Source organism: Lynx rufus, unplaced genomic scaffold (assembly GCF_022079265.1).
Source record: "Lynx rufus isolate CCGP_SWC_20201006 ecotype Redwood Valley unplaced genomic scaffold, mLynRuf1.p SCAF_1, whole genome shotgun sequence".
Lineage (NCBI taxonomy): Eukaryota > Metazoa > Chordata > Mammalia > Carnivora > Felidae > Lynx > Lynx rufus.
In genome coordinates this window covers 179,950,665-179,974,186 of record NW_025814823.1, presented here as the reverse complement: position 1 = coordinate 179,974,186, position 23,522 = coordinate 179,950,665, and the positions used below count along the sequence as shown (strand labels likewise).

Genomic DNA, 23,522 nt, shown 5'->3' with positions numbered 1-23,522 from the left:
TGTAAATGGTGGCCACAAGTTTGGAGCCTCCCCAGTAATGTTACAGTCTTCCCACCCAGGCTGTAAATCTCACTGCTTGGCTACTAAGCAGCCAGACACTGTCACTCCATTCAGAAAATCAAGGCTTGGGCCAACCCAGTTCACCCCATGAACTACGCGAGTCACTGCCAGTATGACTTATAGGCTCAGAATCATAGAGCCATTCACTGTCAATTAATTAACACTTGCCTAATGCCCACAATATGCCAACCGCAATCTCCATTCTGACGTGCATCTCAAGTTCCTTGAACCTCCAAACTCTCATACTGAATAAATGCACAGAAACATCTCCAATCTTCCCCCTGCATTATGTCTTGGACCATTCCAGAAGATAAAGCAAAATTTAAGATGTTTCTTCCTTTTCCCACAAAATCATAGATCTCCAGACCCAGGGTTCTCAGACTGGCGGAGGTAGGAAGCAGGCAAAGGGCTGGAGTTGTTCTGGTCTGCAGGATGGTGAGGTTAAAGTGTTCAGTCCAATACAATGCCCTCTGAGACCACTGGTGTCTCCTTTGAGTAAACCTACCTCAAATCCCATCCCCAGGGCATTTCCCTGAGGTGAGGTCAGACCATGTTAAATGGCAGTGTGTCCTTCTTTGCAAAGAAGAGATCTACTACCACAAGCCACCAGCCCTCATTGGCCACTTAAGCCACTGATATCTGAAGAATGGGAGCAAAAGTCAGGTGTGGAAGGGAGTGTAGGGGCACGCCATATTGAAGCCCAGCTCCTAGTCTCCATACATATGGCCTAACTACCAAGCTCTGCATGGTACCAGGCTCCATTCACAAAGGCAACCACAATATCCATATCACCAAAGCCAGGCAGGACACCAGGTAGAGAACATAATTCGGCTCTACTTACAGTCTGGTGAGCTTTGGTGTACTCTGGAAAAGCAATTCCGGAAGGACCTGGAGCTTATTCTTGTTCAGGCGCCTAGAGATAAAGAACAGAATGAAAGGGTATCAGGAGACATTAAATGGATTAAGAGTATTCACAGATACTCACTTCAATCAATCAACAGGTATTAAGAGACTTTCTAGATATTTCAACATGGGATGCACAGCATGTTAAGGCATATTCTGTTTTGCAAGGCTTGCAGTCAAGTTGGAGATACAAAGCAAAGGTCAGTCAAAGGCAAGAACACAGCACGTGTGCTGTCCCTTCCCCATCAAGAGCCTAGGACAGACATCACTAATTGATCACACCATTCTTTCCCACAGATTCCAGACAAGGCTTTTGAAATTTTCCGGCCATGTGCTCCAGGTAGCAATTGCCAAGCGATGAAACTGATATGCAAAATGGGTCCCTAAAAAGAAATAAAATACCAGAGAGAGTATTTCATCCTAGATAGTGGTGGTGGTTGCAGTAGGGAGATAGCAGTTACTATGGAAACAGAAGAGGCCATGGGTTGAGGGGCCAAATGGAATCCCTGCCAGCCTGGAGCGGGGCTGTATTATAACTTTCATGGGCCCTTGGCACTTTTGCCTTTGCATGCCCCTAACTCTATATAAAAAATTAATATCACATTTTATAACTATGTTGGTATAAAAATATATTAATATTATATATTATAACATTCACTTTGACCTGAAAGGCTTTTTTTTTTCTTCTAATTTTAAAAGAAATGAAAACATTTTCATGGGCCTCTGAAAGTATTGTTGGCCCTGAGCACTGTCCCCGCTGTGCCTAATGGAGCGGTCAGCTTTGGGTCAAAAACCACAGTCTGGGCAAGCCATGTGGCTGGAGGTAAAGTCCTCCCAGAAGGGATGCCCCACATTGGATGGCAGCAACAGAGCCAATCTCATGCTCTCCTGAGAATGGTCAATGCTAATGCCAACAGTGAAGAAGGCCACATGAGTTTTCAAGGGACACCAAGCCCTTACTGTGGCCTCCAAGAAGGCTGTTCTCTGGGGAGTAGGAGGCCAAGAGGGAGACCCTCATCCCTGCCCACTCCCATGACTCTCTGTCCTAGCATCTTTACACAGCCTCATCAGTGAGTGCCCAACCCAGTGTCTCCAAACCTGTCCCCAGAATCCTCAGAATCTCCTGCAGCAAAAGAACAGTTTATAGCCTGGTTGAAATTTTTGCTTGGAGTGAGCTGCCCGTTTCGTTACCTGGGACAACCATACTATCCTATCTTAGAGTTAAGCAAGCTGAAGAAAAGATAAGATGAGCTTCTTCCCTGCTTCTGCCCAAAGCCCACACTCTCTCCACCATGCCAAGCAGACATGCTTCCCTGGGGGGATTTTGCTACTTTCCCCCTTTTGTCCCAGGTTGATGGCCAAAAATTTCTAAGAGACAGGGGACAAGCAGGAGGTCAGAAAGGGCAAAGCATGTGAGAGAGGAGCTTTGAAGACCCCAGAATAAGGCTCCTGTCAGAAGTGTGCTGCTCAGCCCTGAAGGGGCTCACGGTATGTGTGGGCAGGTGTGGTCCAGTGATGCTGTTTGTCGGCCCCCTGACTGCAAGGAGACCAGACAAGAGGCTGAGAAGTTGGACGGATAAGCTCAAGTTCCCAGCAACACCCCAAAAGCATCATGACTCCCACACTAGTGCTCTTCTGTAATGTTTTATTAGTTGTGGTAAAAAACAAAAACATGAGATTTTCCATCTTAACCATTTTTAAGTGTACAGTTCAGTGGTGTTAAGTATATTCATAATGTTGTGCAGATCTCCAGAACTTTTTCATCTCACAAAACTGAAACACTATCACCATTGAACAACTCCCCACCCCAGTCCCTGATAGCCGGCACTCTACTTTCTGTTTCCATGAGTGTGACCAGTGTTTGCTTTTTTTTTTTTTTAATTTTTAAATGTTTATTTATTTATTTATTTATTTATTTATTTATTTATTTTTTTTAATTTTTTTTTTCAACGTTTATTTATTTTTGGGACAGAGAGAGACAGAGCATGAACGGGGGAGGGGCAGAGAGAGAGGGAGACACAGAATCGGAAACAGGCTCCAGACTCTGAGCCATCAGCCCAGAGCCCGACGCGGGGCTCGAACTCACGGACCGCGAGATCGTGACCTGGCTGAAGTCGGACACTTAACCGACTGAGCCACCCAGGCGCCCCTGTTTATTTATTTTTGAGAGAGAGAGAGAGAGAGAGAGAGAGAGAGAGAGAGAGAGAAACAGAGCACGAGAGGTGGGGGGGGGGTGTTCAGAGAGAGAAGGAGACACACAATCCAAAGTAGGCTCCAGGCTCTGAGCTGACAGTACAGAGCCCAACGTGGGGCTTGAACTCACGAATCACGAGATCATGACCTGAGCCAAAGATGGACATTTAACTGAGACACCCAGGCACCCCAATGTTTATTTATTTTTGGTAGAGAGAGACAGAGCACAAGCAGGGGAGGGACAGAGAGAGGGAGACACAGAATCTGACGCAAGCTCCAGGCTCTGAGCTGTCAGCACCGGGCCTAACGCGAGGCTTGAATTCATGAACTGTGAGATCATGACCTGAGCTGAAGTCAGATGCTTAACCAACTGAGCCACCCAGGTGCCCTGTGACCAGTGATCACTCCCAGTATCCACTGTTCATGTTCCTGTCACTAAAATGGAAATACAGGAGGAGCCCAGGGGAGAGAAGAGTGATGGGTAATCTAGTTGCTCTTCAGAGCAGCTCCCATAAGTCTGTGATATGTCCTTTGATGTCATATGGGAGCACTGATCCCAGAGAAGGTGCGGTGATATGACTTTGGCCAAAGCTGGGTTCAGGTCTAACTAGATCTTGATCTCCCTGTGGGACTTTTGCGTAGTTACCTGGCCTGCTGAACCTCAGTGTTCCATCTTCAAAATAACCCTATACATTGGGTTACAGAAATTCTTAATGACACAGTGTGTGCCCAAGTGTCTAGCACTGCAATAAGAGCATGGAGATAATAATAAAAATGATGCAGTCCTAACTGCACATCAGATGCTATGCTACATGCTGGATGGGCACAATCACAGGCAGGAGAGCTTGGAAGCGGGCGTCATTACTACCCACATCTCATAGATGAGGACGCTGATGCCTGGAGAGGATGAGTACATTCTATAAGGCCACAGTGTTAGGAAGTGGTAGGGTCAGCATCTGAACCCAGGCAGTCTGCCTCCAGCGCCCAAGTTCTGAACCACTAACCTCTCAAAGCCTTGTAATAACTGACAGTTCCCTTCCTCTTTTCCTTTCTTCTTTCTCCTCCCCCCTTTCCTTCCTTTCATTCAGAGTTACCACCTCCTCAGCCCCAGCTCAGACAACCATCCATCCTGAATACATTTCCCTCCCTGAAAAGAACTCTCTTGGAGGTCCCTAAGGCCAGAATTGGGTCTCTACGTGTCTGTCTGGAACCACCCTCTATTGTCACAGCTGCACAGAGCCGGGTGACAGTTATATTCAGACGACCAACACTTCAGTCTAGGCAAAAATCCTAAAATTCAGCCCACCGAGGCCTGCAGTGGGTAGGGTGTTTAGTGTGCTAAAAGCCCTAAACCAGAGTTGAAGCTAAAAATAAAACCAGCTTGGCTCCAAAGCTCCAGGAAGGGAAGGAATCATTTTTCAGTATTTGTGGCTGGACAAAAATAAAAACACAACCAAACTGAGCCAATTGTGCTCTGCCTGCTGCTTCATAAACCCTGATGAGGCTTCCAGGGCAGCTGGACCCGGCTTGTTCTCCCAGAGCCTCTGGGTTTTTCCGCTTCAGCTTGGGCGGGCCTCATGCTGGTTCTCCCTATCACAAGGAGTCTGATGCTCCATTTCATTTCCAGTTCATTCCAGGGTTTATTCACGTTTACTTAGCAAACTGAGCCAGCTGAAAGGTCTTCCTTGAAGGGCTGATGGAGGCTCCAAGCTGCATAAAGTGCATTTCCCACGTGGCTGCTGTAGAGCAGCTCCTGAGCAGGAAAATGAATAGTACACAATGTGTCGTTCTCCTGGTAGAGGAACAGGGAAGCACTGGGCTGCAGACAGGGGCTGTGGCCATGATGCCCTCCATCCCTCATGTCATCCACTGCTCTGTCACCCTGTATCTAGAGGTGAAACTCTCCTGCTGTGGTTCAAGCTGAAAACAGATCCATCAGGCCTGGATGAAAAGGACCAAATGGGACTCATATGAGGGCAGACCTGAGGGGATTGACACCAACCATAGGCCAGGTCAGTGATAAGATAAAGCCCTCCTGGCTATCCCCTGTCCCTCGGAGATCAGCACTCTTTTTCAGCTTTACCTGCTAGAACAATGGGCAGCATCAATGTCAAAAGCCCACAGGCTGTGAGTTGCAAGGTCATACCGCTTTTCAGCCTGAACCATGAAGCACTGCAGTACTGCTGATCACCTTTCTGGAGGTACCTGGGTGTAAGATCTGATTCGAGATTTTGCCACTTTTTTTGTTGAGTTTGTCCATTCATCTATCCCTTCAATCATCCATCTACCCACCTTTCCATCCAACCACCATCCATTCATCTCGTCAGTCCTTTCTCAATAGGAATGTATGAAGGTGAGTAAGAATATTCCCTTCCGAATATCAGATGCTAGTGGAGAAGACAGGAAAACAAAGGTATCATGGGAGTACAGAGGAGGGCCAGCTAACCCAGACCTGGTAAAGGAGGGCTTCCAAAAGGAAGTGGCTGGAATTTACTTTTGAAGCGGGAGTACAACTCTTTAAGAGACAAGGACGAAGAGTTCTACACTTTTGTATGTCTACGGAGGGCCACGACACCAAGGGGCCCCTGGGAGGTAGGCTGCACCGCTGGATTCCAGAGAGGACATGAGAATCAGAAGTAATGAAGCTGCAGAGCCAGGCAGAGGTCTTACAGCAAGGGCCCTCATGGGTAATGATAAAGGATCTGGGTTCGGTTGTTTCCTGGGAGTAATGGGAAGCCACAGGAGAGGGGTGAGCAAGGGAATGATCATCTGGTTTGGGTTTTGGAAAGTCCTCTTGAATAGCAGTAAATCTCATTTGGCAGAGTGAAAAAGGAAGCAAGGAGACTAATTATGAGGGCTCTTGCGTAATCCACATGACTGTGTGAGGACCTGGTTAAGGATGAGAATGGTATTGGAGTGTAGGAGATGTATGTGAGGCATCATTGACAGTCCAAAGGAGTTCCAGGGGTGGAGGTGTTAAAACAGGCCCCCAGGGCTCCTGCTAAGTGGGTAACTGATCAGCTGAGATTACCAACCACTGCCAAAAGGAACAGAGAAGGGAGACAGCATGCAGAACATGCTGTGTTCAGATTCAAGATTTCTATGCTACTGGGATCTCTCAAATATGTTCTGACAACTAGTATCAGTAGCTAGTAATAACAGTAAAGCCATGACTCAGGCACTGTACTAAGCACTTTACATGACCTATCCCACCATGAAGCACTGGGCTTCCCATTACCCATGGAAATGCTTTGAGGCTAGTACTCTCAGTAGCCCCATAATAAGGAAACAGAAGCCTAAAATGGTTAAAGCACTTGTCCAAAGACCAACTTGACCAAAATGATGGTGACAGGATTTGAGCCCAGGCACCTGATGTGAAGTCTGTGCTAATGGCTGCCACGGATAATGATAGTATTTAGTTTAGCTCTTCATTATAGACTGTCTTATCACCTAATGTATGAGTCTCATCTTCCCAGGAAACTCTAAAGGTCCTCAAGTGTAGAATATGCATCTAATGTCTCCCTGCGATCCCAACTTTAGCCCACAAAGCCCCAGGCATGCAAGAGGGTGGTGCTTCAGGAAGGGTCTGTTGAGTTTCATGAATAAATCATAAGGGAGGAACGGCAAATTTGGGGAGCCTCAAAGATCAATGGCCTTCCTGGGCTAGGTGACAGAAGTCATCCTGTTTGGAGGTGAATAAAACTCCCAGAGGGCCCACCTGTCTGTCTGCATTCTCCAGAAACTTCTTGCAGACTCACCTGCCTCACTGACAGGCAAGGTAAGAACTATGGGGCTCACTCAGTACTTCCCCCCACCCCCCGGGGGAAGGACAGTGCAAGAGGCCTCCAGGCCAGAAGCATGTATGTCAGCAAGCCAGGGCAAGGCTTGCCAAGTCCTTTCCTTTCTTCAGGGAACAGTGGCCTGTCCAGCTGCCCAGCTACGGCCTGAAGGAGGGAAAAAGTCAGTGTGCTAACTCCCAAAGGTCACTGGGATTGCTTACTTTAGTAATGAAATCAATTGGTTCCTCAGCCCCAGGCACTTTCCTAGGCAGCCTGGGTGCTCTCCAGGTCTACTGGTACTTTCAGAAGCATCAACATGTCTAAGCAACAGGGCTAAAGTGGCTTTGTTATTCAGAGCAGAAGCTCCAAGCCTCCCCCAGTGGATAGATGGAGAGGCCCATGGAGCTGGGGCTCCAGGCAAGCCCAGAAGAAGGGCAGCACCAAACTCAGAGGTGGCACCATCATCCATGAGGATATACGGGTGTCACTATACATCAGGGGAACTCTGTGAGCATAAGAGAAAAAACTTGAACTTTGGCAAGAGAAAAAAGCAGGCAGCCCTGATTTGGGGTTATTTCTACAGTTGCTCCCTATAAAAACAATGGCCTCTTATTTTTTTGGTTTCCTTACTGGTCAAACAAATCAAATTCAGGCTTTTTTCCTGTTATGCAAATTTCATAATGCAAACTGGATGTAACCTGATCAGTTCAGTAAGAAAACTGATTTGTGATGTTGTTGGTTTACATCATTGTCATGTCAGAAATGGTTCCCATATGTGTGGAAAGAAAGCCTATTTGCCTCAGCACCCATGGCCTCTTTTCGTTGGGTGACTGACTCTTCTTTGCCAGTGGGATTTCCATTTTTAATCCTTCTTTCTCTCCTTTTTCTTTTTTTTCTTTTGCTAGCAGCTTTCTTGAGATCTAACGGGGCTTCCTTTTTAAAAGCACTTCTAGTCCAAACCACGATTTATTTTGATGGTTCTGAATGAAGCAAGTTGACCTGAGTCTCATCTTCCACAGAATTCAGCATTTGCTCATTGACATTTAGGTTGGCTTATGCCAATTTTGAAAATCTGTTATTTTTAGTTTGTAACTTCAAAACGTCCTTAATAGCAATTAAAAATCTTTATTTTTGACATTTCTGTGGGAGAAATAACTTTGTTTTCATCATCTAAAATTCTTGCCCCTAAGCAGTTTTTTTTTTCCTCACTGAAGTTGCTTGAGAGAACCCATTTTAAAAATAACTTAAAGTGTATTTTAGGAACACAATTATTATGTAATAGCAAAACACGTACCTCACGAGGTACCTGAGAGGGAGGAAGGGTTTAACAACTGCAAAGGTCCCCGTAGCACTTCTCAAAGCGTCAATAAATGATGGCAGTTGCAGCAACTGTTCTTACCAGCATCACCATCCCTAGATGCCCCAGGACCCAGAAATATATAGATTTACTTCTCCATAGATGACTGTGTTGGTCAGCAAGGCTATTAGCATAACAAATAAGTTCCTAAATCCCACTGGGTTAACACACTAAACACAGACTCTACACTCTCATAAAGGACTTGCTCCATCTTGCCAGATGACAGAGGGAACATGTGGCCTCCAAGGCCACAGCGCTAGGGAAGAGAGGAAACAAGGAGCCAGCAGCTCCCAGCTTTCCCCACCTAGTGGGACTCCTATCACTTCTGCACTCAGTCTACTGGCCAGAACTAACGGCACGGCATGAACAGAACTGTAAAGGAAGGTGGGAAATCTACAGGGATCTTGGATATTTGGTAAGAACTATGGTAATAGCCAGCTGTCTTTACATTAAAGCAACGATGATGATCTCTTTGTTTTTGCTGTTCCTTCCTTTTTTTTCTACTAAGACAGGGCACTTATGCTGTACTAAGGACAGTGTGAAATGTTTTAAATGTACTATCTCACTTCACTCTTAGAGTGACTCTTGAAGTAAACATTGTTACTGTCATTATTTTACATAAGGAAGCTGAGGCAACAGAGAGATTATGTAATTTGTCCAAAGTCACACAGCTGATAAGTAAGGTTTAGAAAGAGGTCTCTCTGATACCAAAGGCTGTCTTTGAATCCATTCACCATTCTGCTTCCGAGTAACACTTTCGTGCTGGTTGACCAGCAGGCCTCATAACAATCCCAAGACGGAGGTCAGCAACAGAGAGCATCTGTCCGTTTTATAGTGAGACAAACTGAGTCAAAGCAGACTAGGAAGCTGAGCCTGTGCTCTCTTGGTCTTACTGCCCAAGGCTTATATAATGATCATTTCCCTCTGGTTTCAGAAGGCTCTGAGGGTCCCAGAATCACTGTCCCCAGGGCAGGAGGGAAATCCAGAGCCATTTCTAAAGGACATTTATTCTCATTCCCCTTTCAGATGTAAAGGATCTGTCCATTCAGAACTTCCCTGCCTGCCCTTGTAGGTGACTTTGTACTGAGGTTTATGTACTGTTCTAGGGAGCTCTGGGGCTTGCCCAACATCTCACCTTGCTGGGATCCAACTCAGGATGCTAGCAGGAAAAGAAAACAAGCACAAAGACTCCCAAACAACCCGTTTTGAACTTCCCCGCACCTCACATTGGACCAATTTTCCTCCAATTACATGGTTGTCAGAAAGAAAGCAGAGCACATCAGTGGCCTGAGCCTGCCTTGTCTCTGACCCCTATGCCCAAATACCCCTCCCTCCAGAAAACTTTGATTTCAGGAGGGGAGAGGGGGTGGAGAGAAAGAAGGGCAAGAGTCCTGTGTGTGCAGCTATAGCAGAATACCACTGACTCTACAGAGAATGAACCAAAAGGCACTGAGAGCCCTCTTGTTCCGGGGTGGCTAACCCATGACACCTAAGTCACCGTGCCTAGAACAATTCAGGGAACCCCAGAGACTGTGACCAACATGCTGCTTTATCTAGGACTAAATTCACAAGCAGGGGTCTCTGGGAATTTCCCAGTGGATTGTACATGGAACCACATTAGTACACCAAGGCTCAGACTCCAGGAAAACATGTCTAGGGTGGGAGAAAACACACATTTGTGCATGCATGTCAATGCACATACATACACATGTGCATCCAACATACACTGCAGACATGCTGAGCATGCCACAGGGCCATGTATATCCCTCAGAGCTGACCAGATCCATTTCAGCCAGCCAGACTACTTGACGGTGGCCAAAGCGTGGATCTGCACAGTGATGTCCTCATTCTGAAAGGTCAGGCAGCTCCCCAGACTCAAGAATCATGACTCATCCCCTCTGAGATACTCCAGCCTTGCATCCTCTCCTGCCTCAGGGTTTTTGCACACATTCTTCCCTTCCCTGGGAATTCTTTTTACCCTGTGACCAGGATGGCAGCTGTGGAGATGTTAATAGAAATGTTTTGAAGGTGGAGCAGACAGGATTTGTCAATGCATTGCAGTGAAGCTGGAGAGACGGGGCGATGAAAGTTGACACTGAGGCTTGGCCTGTGCATCTAAAACTGTGGAACTATTGCTACTAGAGAAGGGAGAGGAGGGTGGACAGAGGAAGTCTGGGGACCAGATTCAGATATATTAAATTTGATATGCCTATAAATACCCAAGTGTAGATACCTGGTAAGCAGTTGGATATGCAAACCTGGGCTTCAGGAATAAGACCATGATAGAGATGTAGATGATACTTAAATGCATGAACCACTGAGGCACCTGGGTGGCTCAGATGGCTAAGCGTTTGACTCTTGGTTACAGCCCAGGTCATGATCTCATGGTTTGCAAGATCAAGCCCCACTTTGGGCTCTGTGCTCACAGTGCAGAGCCTGCTTGAGATTCTCTCTCTCCCTCTCTCTGCCCCTCCCATGCTCACGTTCTCTACCAAAATAAATCTTCAAAAATAAATAAATAAATGCACTAACCACAGCCCCACCATGGGAGATGAAGAAAGGGGAAGAGGAGTAAGGACAGTCATGGGCTGTGCCATCCACTGGAGAGCAGAGGGAGCAGGAAATAGCCACCAGTGTGGTAGAAGAAGAATCAAGAGAGGGTGGAATAGTGGAAGCCAACTGAGGGGAGAGAGTTCCAAGGCAGGGTGGGATTGCTGCTGAGAGGTATAGAAAGATGAGGATGACATTGGCTCTAGCAACATGCAGCTCAATGGTGATGTGAAAAAGCAGCTTTGTGTAGAGGTAGGAATGAACTATTATCTGGAGTGGCTCAAGAAAAACTGGGATGAGAAAATCAAGGGGAAACACTGATTTTGAGGGGGCTTGCTCTAAAGGGGGAGAGAAACGGGCTGGTAGCTGGTAGGGAACATGGGGTCAAGAAAGGCTTTTTGTTTTTAGTTTTTAAGATGGGGGAGAATTGCAACATTTTTATATGCTGATGAGAATGATCTGGAAAACAGGGTAAGTAAGCAGGGGATTGAGGGGGAAATTTTTAGACCAAGGCTCCTGAATAGGTGACAGGGAAAATTCCAATGCACAAGTGATGGCAATGGCCCTTGACAGGGTGGAAGACAGGTCACCTGTGGCAACTGCAGGGGAGGCAGAGGTTAGGGGACAGAGATATGGCAGATACAGTTATGGGAGTCTATGGAAGGTCTCCTCTGACTACTCCTGTTTTCTCACTGAAAAAGGAAGCTGGATCATCAGCAGAGACTGAGGAGGGGAAGGAGGTGTTGAGTGACTGAGGAGATAAGAAACCATTGTTCAGGAAAGAGCAGGAGAGTGAATTGATCAGGAAAGGCTGAGGCTGGTGGGACAGCAGCCAGTGAGGTTAGTGATCCTGAGTTGTGACATCTGCCTACATAAGCATGTGTCTGTTCTCCAGACACATCCAAGCTGCTTGGGTGAGGGCATGCAAACAACTGAAATTGAATTCAGCCTAAGCTGGGGTTTTCCCAGGAACTACAATGTTGGAAAAGATGGACAAGGGAGTTGAAGGAGTAAGGGGGGAGAGGTTGTTACAGTTCGAATGTTTGTGTCTCCCCCACCCCCAACACATTCATATTCTAGGATCCTACCCCCCCAATGGGATGATTTAGGTTATGGGGCCTTGGGAGGCTGATGAGGACCTGAGAGCAAAGCCTTAATGAATGGGATTAATACCTTTGTAAAACAGGTTCCAGAGAGATCTATTGCCCTCTCCATCAGGTGAGGACACAGCAAGAAGTCAGCCCAGCAGAGGGCCCTCCCCAGTACATAACCATGCTGGCATCCTGATCTTGGACTTGCAGCCTCCAGACTGTGAGAAATATGTCTGTTGCTTTATGCTACCCAGTCTGTGGTCTTTTGTTGTAGCAGTCCAAATGGAACAAGACTGAGGTCTAATGACCTCAGTGGGTGGGTGAGGGACAGTGACAAGATGACAGAGCCTATAAGGGCCAAGAACTCATGGACAGGGTATGGGCTTTGGGAAGCTGGGTGATGGTCCTAGCTCTATCCCCAAGAGCTGCAGGTCTGTGTAAACCACAGTACCCTGGTTTTCTACATCAACAGAATCAGTGGGTTACTGAGATGATTCCTAAGATCCCTATATAACTCTCCTTCTTCTGAAAGATGGGTAGGATACCTGGATTCTACATCCACCTCTAGAGTCCTTTGGGTTTAACTTCTCTTTCTCTTGGCTTCTTCACATGAAAAATGGGAATAATGATATCTATTAGATTATCCACAAAAATAAGAGGTGCCATGAGAAAAGAGGGATTTTTTTGGTCAATTTTGTTCATTGCAACTCAGAACTTAGTCTAACAAGCAATAGTGCTCAATAAATATTTGCTGTTTGGCTATTTGGTTGATTGGTTGGTTGATTGGTTGGTTGGTTGGTTGGTTCGTTGGTTGGTTAAATGAATGAATGGATGAGTGAGTGAATACCCACTTCACCTATTCCACAAAATTACTGGGGAACAAATGAGACAGAGATAGTAAACTTTGTAAGAAGTCTGCTGTGCTGTACGTTGCTATGCAATGATGCCCAAGCACCCCTGTGCTGGCCATTTCACTCTGGTTATTAAAACCAGAGTATCTTGTTAGGGACCTGCTGGAGTACTGCAACCAGATTACTGGAGAGTTGCAATCATAATAGTATAGACTAAAACCCTGGGTCACAGTCCCGGAAGGAGGGTCCTAAGAGTATGGAGCACTGAGCACATGCCATCTGATTTATACAGTGGGCTGAGGGGGAAGCAAGGACAGTTTCAGAATTGAGGAAAGCCAGAGGGAGGGTGAAGGTCCCTTATACCACATGGGGCATTAGAGTGGGGCCTCTATATCAGCAGAATGAGGGGTGCTAAAGAGAAAAGGTAGAAGGCCCCCAAAGGCTAACTCTCTCTTATCTGTCAGGGAATGAATATAGGAGAGCCATGTTGGGGGGCAGAGGAGAAGGATTGAGAATTCCCCAGAAGTCAGTATTACTCTGTAAAAGCACACTCCATCAAGACATTAAGCATGCCTCAAGCAGCCTATAGTTAATGTTAAGTTATTTCTACTAGGATTTAAGAGAAAAATACTTTAGGCAGCTATGGGAGTACCCCCCTCCCCACTTAAAATCCCCCAAACAATGCAGCAAAGCTGGTTCTAAATAGGATGGCATGAGCACAGCCCATCACAGACTTCAATGTTCTCTCTGGCTTATTCTCAGCCCGTCATCTGGGTCTCCAACCCCTTTGACCCACAGGTAGGAAAATGACAGATGCAAATCGAAGGAGAAATACTCTAGCTGGTGGATGTCACAGGGGCGCCTACGACTCAGCACAAATCCTCTGGAAGTGTACTGTTTAAAATGGTCCTGTTTGAACACATTGGCCTTTGCTTTTGGTTTAAGAAAGCTCAAAGTAAAAAAAGAGAGAGAGAGAAAGGAAAAAAGAGTCCTGACAGCAAAATCATTCAAACATTCCTAGCTTGTGAATGACAAATTTCCCTTTCGTTTCTGTTATAAACACTCTCACTCTGCAAGATTTGTTAATGATGGTGCGCTTCCCTGGGTGTTTATCTAGGTATCTAGATATATGTCTACACATCAAGCAACAAAAAAGATCTCTGAGGCTTTCTCAGGCATGAGCCAAGGAATGCAGAGTAATTATCTGTGACCAATTCTCATCTATAACTAATTAGAATTTTACTTTCTCATAGTATTTCCTTCCTGGTCCAGGTCCAAGGTTTTTTTCTTCTTCTTTTTTTTTCTTTTTTTCCTAGAAAAGGAAGATACCTGGACACATTTATAACTGTGAGGTGGAAAGGGAATGGGGAAAGTGGAAAGGGGGCATTTTTCAGATTGCATTATTGCTTTAATCTGATTGAATCTTCTTTGGTTTTTTCTTTCTGTGAATGCTTTTCCAGCATGGGAATGGTTTCTCAACCCTCTGGCTGTTGCATTTGAACCAAAGTCTGCAGAATAGTTTAAGAGCCCCTGCTCACCTCTCTCACTCCCACCTCAGGCGAGCAGTTCCCCATCCCAACCACAGCTTTGAGATCCCTTCCAAACTTGTTGGCGTCTCAAACTGAATCCCAGATGTTCACTTAGCAAGAAATAAATGAATGGCCCAAGCTGTGGACTGAATCAGTGATCCTCACAAATAGATTCCAGGTGTGTTGGCATCTGGATTGCTATCTTTTTCTCTGTTTTACATACACGCACACACACACGCATGTGTATGCGTGCACGTGCGCACACACACACACACACACCAGTTCTACCCTGAAAAAGAATTCAACACCATCTCCAGATGTAGAAAGGACAGAACTAGTTACCTAACACGAATTACATCTTTTCAATCATGGACAAAGGCAAAGGGCTCCAAACATATCCCCCTTGCCTTCGATAATCAAAAGCATAGTACATTTGATGTTCAAAATCGGGTTAGGCCTGAAGGTGCTTAGAATTGCTGAACTATCTTAATTGGCATCAATTTTCATTGCCCATCTTAGCCACTTCCTGCATTTCCTATGAAACTCCCCTTATTGAAAATTTAACAAGCACCTACCATGGGCCTACCTGGGACAAGCAATATAGGGAAGGAAAAAAGAGAGAAGGCAAGATCTCTGCCTTAATGAACATAGAGTCCTGCTGAAACAGCCGAGTTCAAGTGACTTAATTCATAAATTGAGAAATTTAATGTTTACTCAGTGCCTATTCCTTTTTATTTTTACTCATTTCTTGGATGCTTCCCTTTTTTCAACTCAAGTATAATTAACACACAGTGTTAGCTACAGGTGTACAATATAGTGATTCAACAACTCTATTCATTTTTCAGTGTTCCAAAAATAATTGGACTCAATCCCCCTTTACCTATTTCATTCATTCCCCCACCTCCCCTCTGGCAACAGCCAGTTTATTCTCTATATTTAAGAGGCTGGGTTTTTTTTGTCTCTTTTTTTTTCCCTTTGTTTGGTTCCTTAAATCCCACATGAGTGGAATCATATAGAATTTGTCTTTCTCTGATTTATTTCACTTAGCATTGTTCCCTTTAGATTCATCCAAATCTTGCAAATGGCAAGATTTCATTCCTTTTACGGCTGAATAATATTCCATTGTGTCTATATGTATATGTAAATGTAACTGTAACTGTATTTCTATAGATCTATATCTATACCTATATCATCACATCTTCTTAATGCCTATTCTATGTCATGCTCTGGCACACAAAATCCAGCGAGATCCTCTCCTTAAAGAGCTTACAGTCAGTCTAGTAGGGAAGGAAGATAAGTTCACTGATGACCACAGGCAAATGTGCTGTATGCTGATGGAGAAGGAAATCTAGGAAGCTGTGGGAGAAGTCTTTACAGCTTCCTGGAGGAGGCAATATTTGATTAGCATCTGGAAAGAGAAGGAGGAAAGGAATGAAAAACAGAAAAAGGCCAGAGAGAGTACCTGGTCAAAAGACCTGTGATAGGACACTATAGAACCAGCATCTGTTTCAACGTGCAAGAGTGAAGGATGAGGATCTCCTGTGGGTGGGTGGACTAAGACTTGGCAGATATAGTAATGTGAGGCAAGGCGCACTTGTGAGCTGAGCTGGTAAGACAAACACACATGAAGCAATGAGAGAAGCTTGAGCTGGAACCCTGGGTGATGGGCACAGACTGGAAGGGAAGTGGGGAGAGAGAGCCAACCAGGGACTAGGGACTTGTGGATGGGGCAAGTCTTCAAGGACAGATAGAGAGAAAGGGGGAGGGAGGGTCTTCCAAACTCAGAGGGCAGTATGAGCAAAGCTAGGGGCAAATGCTTTTCCACAACAGGTGCAGAGACAGGCAACCATCATGGTCCCAGCAGTAGAAATACACAGGGATGAGACAGAAGAGTAGATGGATGGGGATGAGGCCCTAGGGCTGGTGAGAGGCCTGTGGGTCCCCAAGATGCAGTCATCAGACTTCTAAGTGATTTCAGACAGTAAATGAGTATGTTTATTTTAATCAGCACAGATTTTTATGTTTTTAGAATAATGTGCAACTCTCTTATGGTAGTTATTACTTAAAATGAAGCTAAGGAAGGGGTGCCTGGGTGGCTCAGTCCGTTAAGTGTCCAACTTTAGCTCTGGTCATGATCTCGTGGTTTCTGAGTTCGAGCCCCATGTCAGGCCCTGTGCTGACAGCTCAGAGCCTGGAGCCTGCTTCAAGTTCTGTTTCTCCCTCTCTGTTCCCCACCCTCGCTCATGCTCTGTCTGTATTTCTCTCAAAAATAAATAAAAATTAAAAATTTGTTTTAAAAAGATGAAGCAAAGAGGGGAAAAAGTAAGTTGACTTAAAGTCAAGTGAAAGAAAATATTAACTAATAACAGTTCAGGTGTTACACAGGTTGACCAAAACCATGAAGGACGTACAGAAATGACTCGCATTGGGGGAAATTTGTGTTGCTAAATGGTCACTCAAGTTTCTTGACCAGGCTTGACGTGAAGAAAGGAACACTGTAGGAAGAAGACTCAGGCAGGGCATGCAGGATGTTTTATCGGGGAGAAGCAAGAGCTGATGGGGGAGAAAATGAAGGTGATCATTGTGTAAGTCAAACATGACCAGAGTGAAAACTGGCTGACAAACAGGAAGATGACAAGGCAAAACGTGATGACACAAGATGAGGGTAATTGGAATACAGAGAGAACATGGTAGATGGGTTTACTGTTCTAATTCTTCCCTCCTTCTCTGCTATAGAATCATATACCTAAGACTTGGACCATGTGTCCTTGCAGTGTTTCCCATGAAAGGGGGCAGTGTATATCTCCTTGCACTGCTGGTGCCAGACTTAGACATGTACCTTGATTTGGCGAATAGAAGGTTGGCGGGTGTGATGTGAGCAGAGGCTTTAAATGCGCTTCTGTAACTTGGCTGGATCTCATCTCTTCTTCCACGTGCCTTGAGAAAAGTAGGCCTCTGGTAGTCATGAGCCAGAGGAGAATAAGAAATCACATGACGGATACTAAACCTAGTCTACAGCCTGAACCCAAGCCCTGCTGAGCCTAGCTGAAGTCAGCTGATATCAGCTAAACTCAGCCAACTTATGACCCATAAGCGAGGAAAATAGACATTTATTTTTATAAGACACTGAGATTCTGAGGTTGTTTGGATAAAAAGGGAAATTGACTAATATGGAGGAGGAGGGGGAGGAGGAGGAGGAGTTGCCTTCAGATTTGCAGTAGTCTCCCGACTGGTCCCCCTGCTTCTACCATTGCCCACCTACATCCTATTCACCTCTAGCAGCTAGAAAGATCCTTTCAAAATACACATTAATCAAGTCATTCCTTTGTTCAGAATCCTCTAGTGGCTCCCATCTAACTCAGTGAAAGTCGATGGTCTTGCAATGGGTCACATGTGTCCACATGATCTGTCTACCTCCCTCCCCCTTTACCTCTCAAACTTCAGCTCCTTCCACTCTCCCACATTCTCATGCTGCTCTAGCTACAGAGCCTCCCTGCCTCTCCTGGGACACATCAGGGTTTTCCCATCCTCGGGACATCCCCTCACTGTCCTCTTCCTAGAAAACACTTCCTTCAGATATGCAAAGAGCTAACATCTTCATCTCCAGTCTCAAGCAGTACAATAAATGATATGGCCTGCTCTGAAAAGAATCCAACTTGACTTCTCATGGGCATCCCATAGGCATGTCCAATGTGTATATTGTCATCTCCCTCGACCCCAAACTTGCTCTTGCCCACATGATCCCCATCTGAGGGAGTGATCCTTTCTCGTACTTCACTCCTTTTCACTTGACACTCCCCATGTGCCACAAATCACTATGTGCTGTGAGCTTTGCCTCTTAAGCATGTCTTCAAACCATGCTTTTCTCATACTTCCACTGCCTCTTTCATACTTCAGGCTACCAAGGGCTCCCCCTGCCAGACTTCTTGCCTCTATTCTTGTTCCTCACCCTCTCACCCAACTCTCTTTTTTCACATTTTTTTAAGTGTTTGTTTTTGAGAGAGAAACAGAATGTGAATGGGGGAGGGGCAGACAGAGAGGTAGACACAGAATCCAAGCAGGCTCCAGGCTCCAAACTGTCAGCACAGAGCCCAATGCAGGGCTCGAACTCATAAACCGTGAGATCATGATCTGAGCTGAAGTCGGACACTCAACCGACTGAGCCACCCAGGCGCCCCACCCAACTCTTAAAGTGATTCTACATATTCCAGGTGAATTTATCTCCTTATGAGACTGATTATATTGTTCCCGTGCTGAACATTCCTCAATAGCTCCTCACTGCTCTCCAAAAATATTAAAATATCTTCATCCTACCTGGGAAGCTTGGTGTCATCTGTCCCTTCTCACTCCAGCTGTGATGAATTTCATTTAGCTCCTGAACATACCCTGCTCTCCCTCATCTCTGGGCTTCTGCAGATAGATTCCCTCTATCTGGAATTCTTTTCCTTTCTCCTCTACTTCAGTAATTCCAATTCAGCCTCCGGATCTCAACTGAGAAGGTATCTCTTCTAGGAAGCCTATCTGACCCTCCTCTACTCCTACAGTCCTCTGAAATTATTTCACTATACTGAAACTTCCCATTGACTGGCTTCTTTCATTGGAGAGTGAGTGCTGTACTAAAAGATCTCTCGACACCAAGGTCTGTAAATGTTTTCTGTAAAGAGCCAGGTAGCAATTACCTTAGGCTTTCCAGGCTTTACACTACCTGTCACAGCCACTCAATTCTGCCAATGTAGCATAAAAGCAGCCATCAACAACACATCCATGAATGGGCATGGCTGTGTTCCAGTAAAACTTTATTTACAAAAACAGGCAGTGGGCTGGATTTGGCCTGAAGGCTATACTTTGCCAAACTCTGTTCTAGACTGACACTGTATCCCTAGGACTAGAAGAATTCCTTATACACCCAAGGGGCTCCATAAAGATTTCTTGAATAAAGAAGGAAAGATTGAATGAAGGATATATGAGTAAATGAATGATACATTTTATTATTTTTTTAATTTAAATTTTATTTATTATTTTGAGAGAGAGAGAGAGAGAGAGAGGGAGGGAGATCATGAGCAAGGGAGGGGCAGGGAGAGAGACAGACAGACAGAATCCCAAGCAGGCTCCACACTGTCAGCATGGAGCCCAATGATGGGCTCAGACTCATGAACCATGAGATCATGACTTGAGCCAAAACCAAGAGTCAGACACTTAACCCACTGAGCCACCCAGGTGCCCCAATGAATGCTGTTTTAAAGGCCAAGCTGACCTAGTTTGAAAAATATCTTTCCTAGAATTAAACTTGTATTTTAGGAACTGTCCCTTTTCTTATTCCCTCATGTTTGAAACTCTGTCATGAAATAATATTTGTTGAGTGTCACCCTTTTAAACACTTGACAACGATGAATCTATTACATCCTCAAAATAACCCTATGAGCTATGGACGATTTTGTCTTCAGTTTACACAGGAAGAAACCTCAGAGAGGTTCCTCAAAGCTAGAGGTCTGCCTTGCTTTCAGCAGAGCCCTCCTTCTCTAGAGACCCTTGCTCAGTGCCAGTGATCCAGACCTTCATTGGGCTTCCTCCCCCACTGTCTTTGTGGTGGGCCTGAAGCCTTGCCTCCCCCTGGCCTGCTGTGCCTATGTGCCATGCACCCAGTCTGAGGTCACACATTCCTAATTTGGATCGCCTGCCTGCCTAACCCTCTAAATGCCTCACCCACAATCTCTGGGTCTGATACTGCTGGCCTTATCCCCAGGGGTTTGGCACTACTCTGGGCCCTACTGACCCTTTGAGCTCCATTCTCTCACTTTTCCCCTCTCTCGTCTCGATTCTGTCCTCCAAGGAAGTTCTAATACCAGCATGACCTATTTCAAAGTCCAGGGCACAAACGACTGCATCTAGAACTTGAAAAGTGTGAGAAAAATCCAAGAGATGAAAACTGCTCTGATAGAAGCAGTAGCAAGCTCAGCGGTCTTCCTACGGAGATTCGGCCAATTACCAAAAACACTTCCTTTGGCTGAAAAGCTCACCACTGAATCAGACTTGAGGAAGAACACGCTGTAATGTTAAACCCCAAAGGGCCTCTCTTTGCTCCGAGGCCCTGATTTCATCTGTAATTCCTCGATGTTTATCAGAAGTATGTTCCCTGCGAGGATTTAAGGGCTCCCAACAAAAGCAGATCCCTCATTGAGAAGCTAGAGGCGGCACTTTCAGCCTGAATTTGTCCTCTCCCCCCTTTTCCAGACATGGGTCTCTGCCTCTCACCCTGAACTCAGCAGCCCCTGGCAACTCACGGCACTGGTTTGAATCTAACTTATGAACCGATGGGTATCACCATGGCAGGATGTGAGGCTGAGATGTTAATTGCTCATTAGCCATCTGTGCGAGCTGCGCCTCAGCTAAAAGACAAGAGAAAGAATGTGGGCTGCCGATACCTGGGAGTCCAGCTACCGACACACGTGGAAACTATCCAGGGGGACCTCAGGTTCAATCTGCAGCTTGGCCACATATTTATTTCTCACTAAAATAACATCTGGCTTTCATTTTTTGGTGACAACTCGTTTGGACAAGACCTTGAGTAGGTTAAAAAAAAAATTAGACTTTCCACCCTTCCCCCAGCCTTGGGGAACTAAACTTTGTTTAAGCTCTTTTGTGAGCCAAGGGTGTGAATAAGAAGTTGGTGTGGGGACTGCAAGCTGGGGTGTAAACAAGGAGTTATTTGTTTCTTCTTATTAGAAGATGATGACTTTGTAGAGTTCACACACTCCCAAATTGTAGGCAAGGCAGAGTTCCTGGGGAGAATATATAGCAAATTATGTACAGGTCTCAGAAGTCTACAGCTCAATTACTGGGCAATCTGAAGGTTCAACTCTGTGTCCAAGGCTTTTGGGACCCCAGTGTAGGATGACTGGGTTTGGAGAGCATGTTTGAGTTGTGCATTGACCCAGGAGAACATGAAAGAATACCACAAACACTCTGTGGGTTCCACCAAGAGCTAGTAGCCCTGGCTGCTACAGGCTGGGATTCCTGAGGTTCTTTGCCACAATACAAGCTCTGTGAGGTCAAGGACACTATTGCTTTTGCTCTTGACCACATCCTCAACACCTAGCAGAGCATCTGCTTGTAGTAAGTACTCACACATGTTTGTCCAATAATGAACAAATGGTACAAAATACAGGTTCCCTTGTGATTCCAGCCCCTGCCTATGGCCACATCTCCTCCAAACAACACCTGGAGTAATTTCCCACAATACTAAGAGGTGGGAGGTTGCAGGCTGCCAGCCATATATATAGTAAAGAAAGTTCTCTGAGACAAAAACCAAGATTCCTTAGTGATTGGAGCCACCACAGCAGAGATGGATTAGGAGGCTCCTGTTTCCTGGCTCTCCAGCTGGGGCATTTCTGAGGAGGAAATGGGTGAGGCTGCATAGTTAGTGAGGCCCTGGCTTCACACATCCAAATTTGAAATTTAATTCCATGCCTACTGTGTGCAAAGCATGGTGCTAAGTGCTTTGGAGATTTCAAATAAGAGGAAAGGAGGGAGATGGTGTTTGCTCTTGGACTCTCAGAAATCATCTCATAGGACATGTTCTTTTCCACCACAGACCATTTGTACATACTGCTTGCTTATCTGCATGCATGCCCTTCATGCTTCCTAACCTTCTTTTGAGAAGCTTCAGATCTTTGCTCAATCATTACTACCTCAGGAAATCATTACTTTCCCTGACTACCACCCCGCCCATACTAAGTCAGATGTCCTAGTATGCCTTTGTGCAACCATGCATTCCTTCTGCAGAGTACTTAGTACAACTGTAATCTTCCATTGTTTTGTGTGTGTGTGTGTGTGTGTGTGTGTGTGTGTGTGTGATTATTTAACAGCTTTTTCCCACTACCTGCATTGTCCAATACGGTGTCCACTAGCCATGTGACTAGTTTAATTAAAATTAATTGGGGCACCTGGGTGCCTCAATCTGTTAAGCATCTGACTCTTGATTTCAGCTCAGGTCATGATCTCACAGTTCATGGAATCGGGCCCCACACCAGCTCCATGTGGACAGTGCGGAGCCTGCTTGGGATTCTCTCCCTCCCTTTCTTTCTGCCCCCCCCCAAATAAATACACTTAAAAATTTAATTAAAGGCCACCTGGATGGATGTCACTTAAGAGACCAACTCTTTTTTTTATATTAAATATAATTTATTGTCAAATTGGTTTCCATACAACACCCAGGGGGAGGGGAAGAGGGAGGGAGGCAAACCATGAGAGATTCTTAAATACTGAGACCAACTCTTTTTTTTTTTTTAATTTTTTTTCAACATTTATTTATTTTTGGGACAGAGAGAGACAGAGCATGAACGGGGGAGGGGCAGAGAGAGAGGGAGACACAGAATCGGAAACAGGCTCCAGGCTCTGAGCCATCAGCCCAGAGCCCGACGCGGGGCTCGAACTCACGGACCGCGAGATTGTGACCTGGCTGAAGTCGGACGCTTAACCGACTGGGCCACCCAGGCGCCCCTAGACCAACTCTTGATATTGGCTCAGGTTGTGAGCTCACCGTCATGAGATTGAGCCCTGCAGTGGGCTCTATGCTGAGTGAAGCCTGCTTGGGATTCTCTCTTCCTCTCTCTCTGCCCCTCTCCTGCTTGTGCTCGCTCGCTCTCTCTCGCTCTCTCAAAATAAATAAATTCAGTCCCTCAGCTACATTAGTCACATTTTAAATGCTCAATAGCCACATGCGGCTAATGGCTATCATATTGGACAATGCAGAGACAGAACACTTCTACGACTGCAGAACATTCTATTGGACAGTGCTGTGCTAGACTGTACACGCTGTGCATGACAGTTATTAGCTCCATTATATACCTCCACAGGTAGCACAGTGCCTACCATGCAGTGAATGTGCGTGAAATATTTGCTAATGAGTGAAAAGCCAGGGAGGCAGACTCAAAAACTAGAACACAAGGAAGCATGATTCCATACTACATGGGAGACAGAGTACAAGAGAATCACAGGACAGAGAGCTGTTCTTACACAGGTGAGATTGAAGGCTTAGTGGAGGAGGTGACATTTGTGTTGGGCTTTGAAGAGTAGGTGGGAGTTTGAGAGTGGAGAAGAGGTAAGATACCATCACAACAAAGGAAAGTAGCATTTGAGTAGGATCATGGAATCAGGAAAAAGTGTGCCATACCTGGGAAAGAACAATGCTTTATCTTGGGTGATACATG

The 23,522-nt window shown here is 45.5% G+C and overlaps 1 protein-coding gene across 2 annotated transcripts in view; it reads right to left on the bottom strand.

Annotated features, from left to right (window-relative positions):
• The window catches only part of SLIT3 (slit guidance ligand 3), a 593,232-nt gene that overhangs the window by 490,372 nt on the left and 79,338 nt on the right, over nucleotides 1-23,522 (bottom strand). For both annotated transcript variants that reach the window (XM_047091292.1, XM_047091299.1), the window contains exon 4: nucleotides 902-973. In XM_047091292.1, the coding sequence (XP_046947248.1) occupies nucleotides 902-973 (72 nt within the window). The remainder of the gene's footprint in view (nucleotides 1-901; nucleotides 974-23,522) is intronic.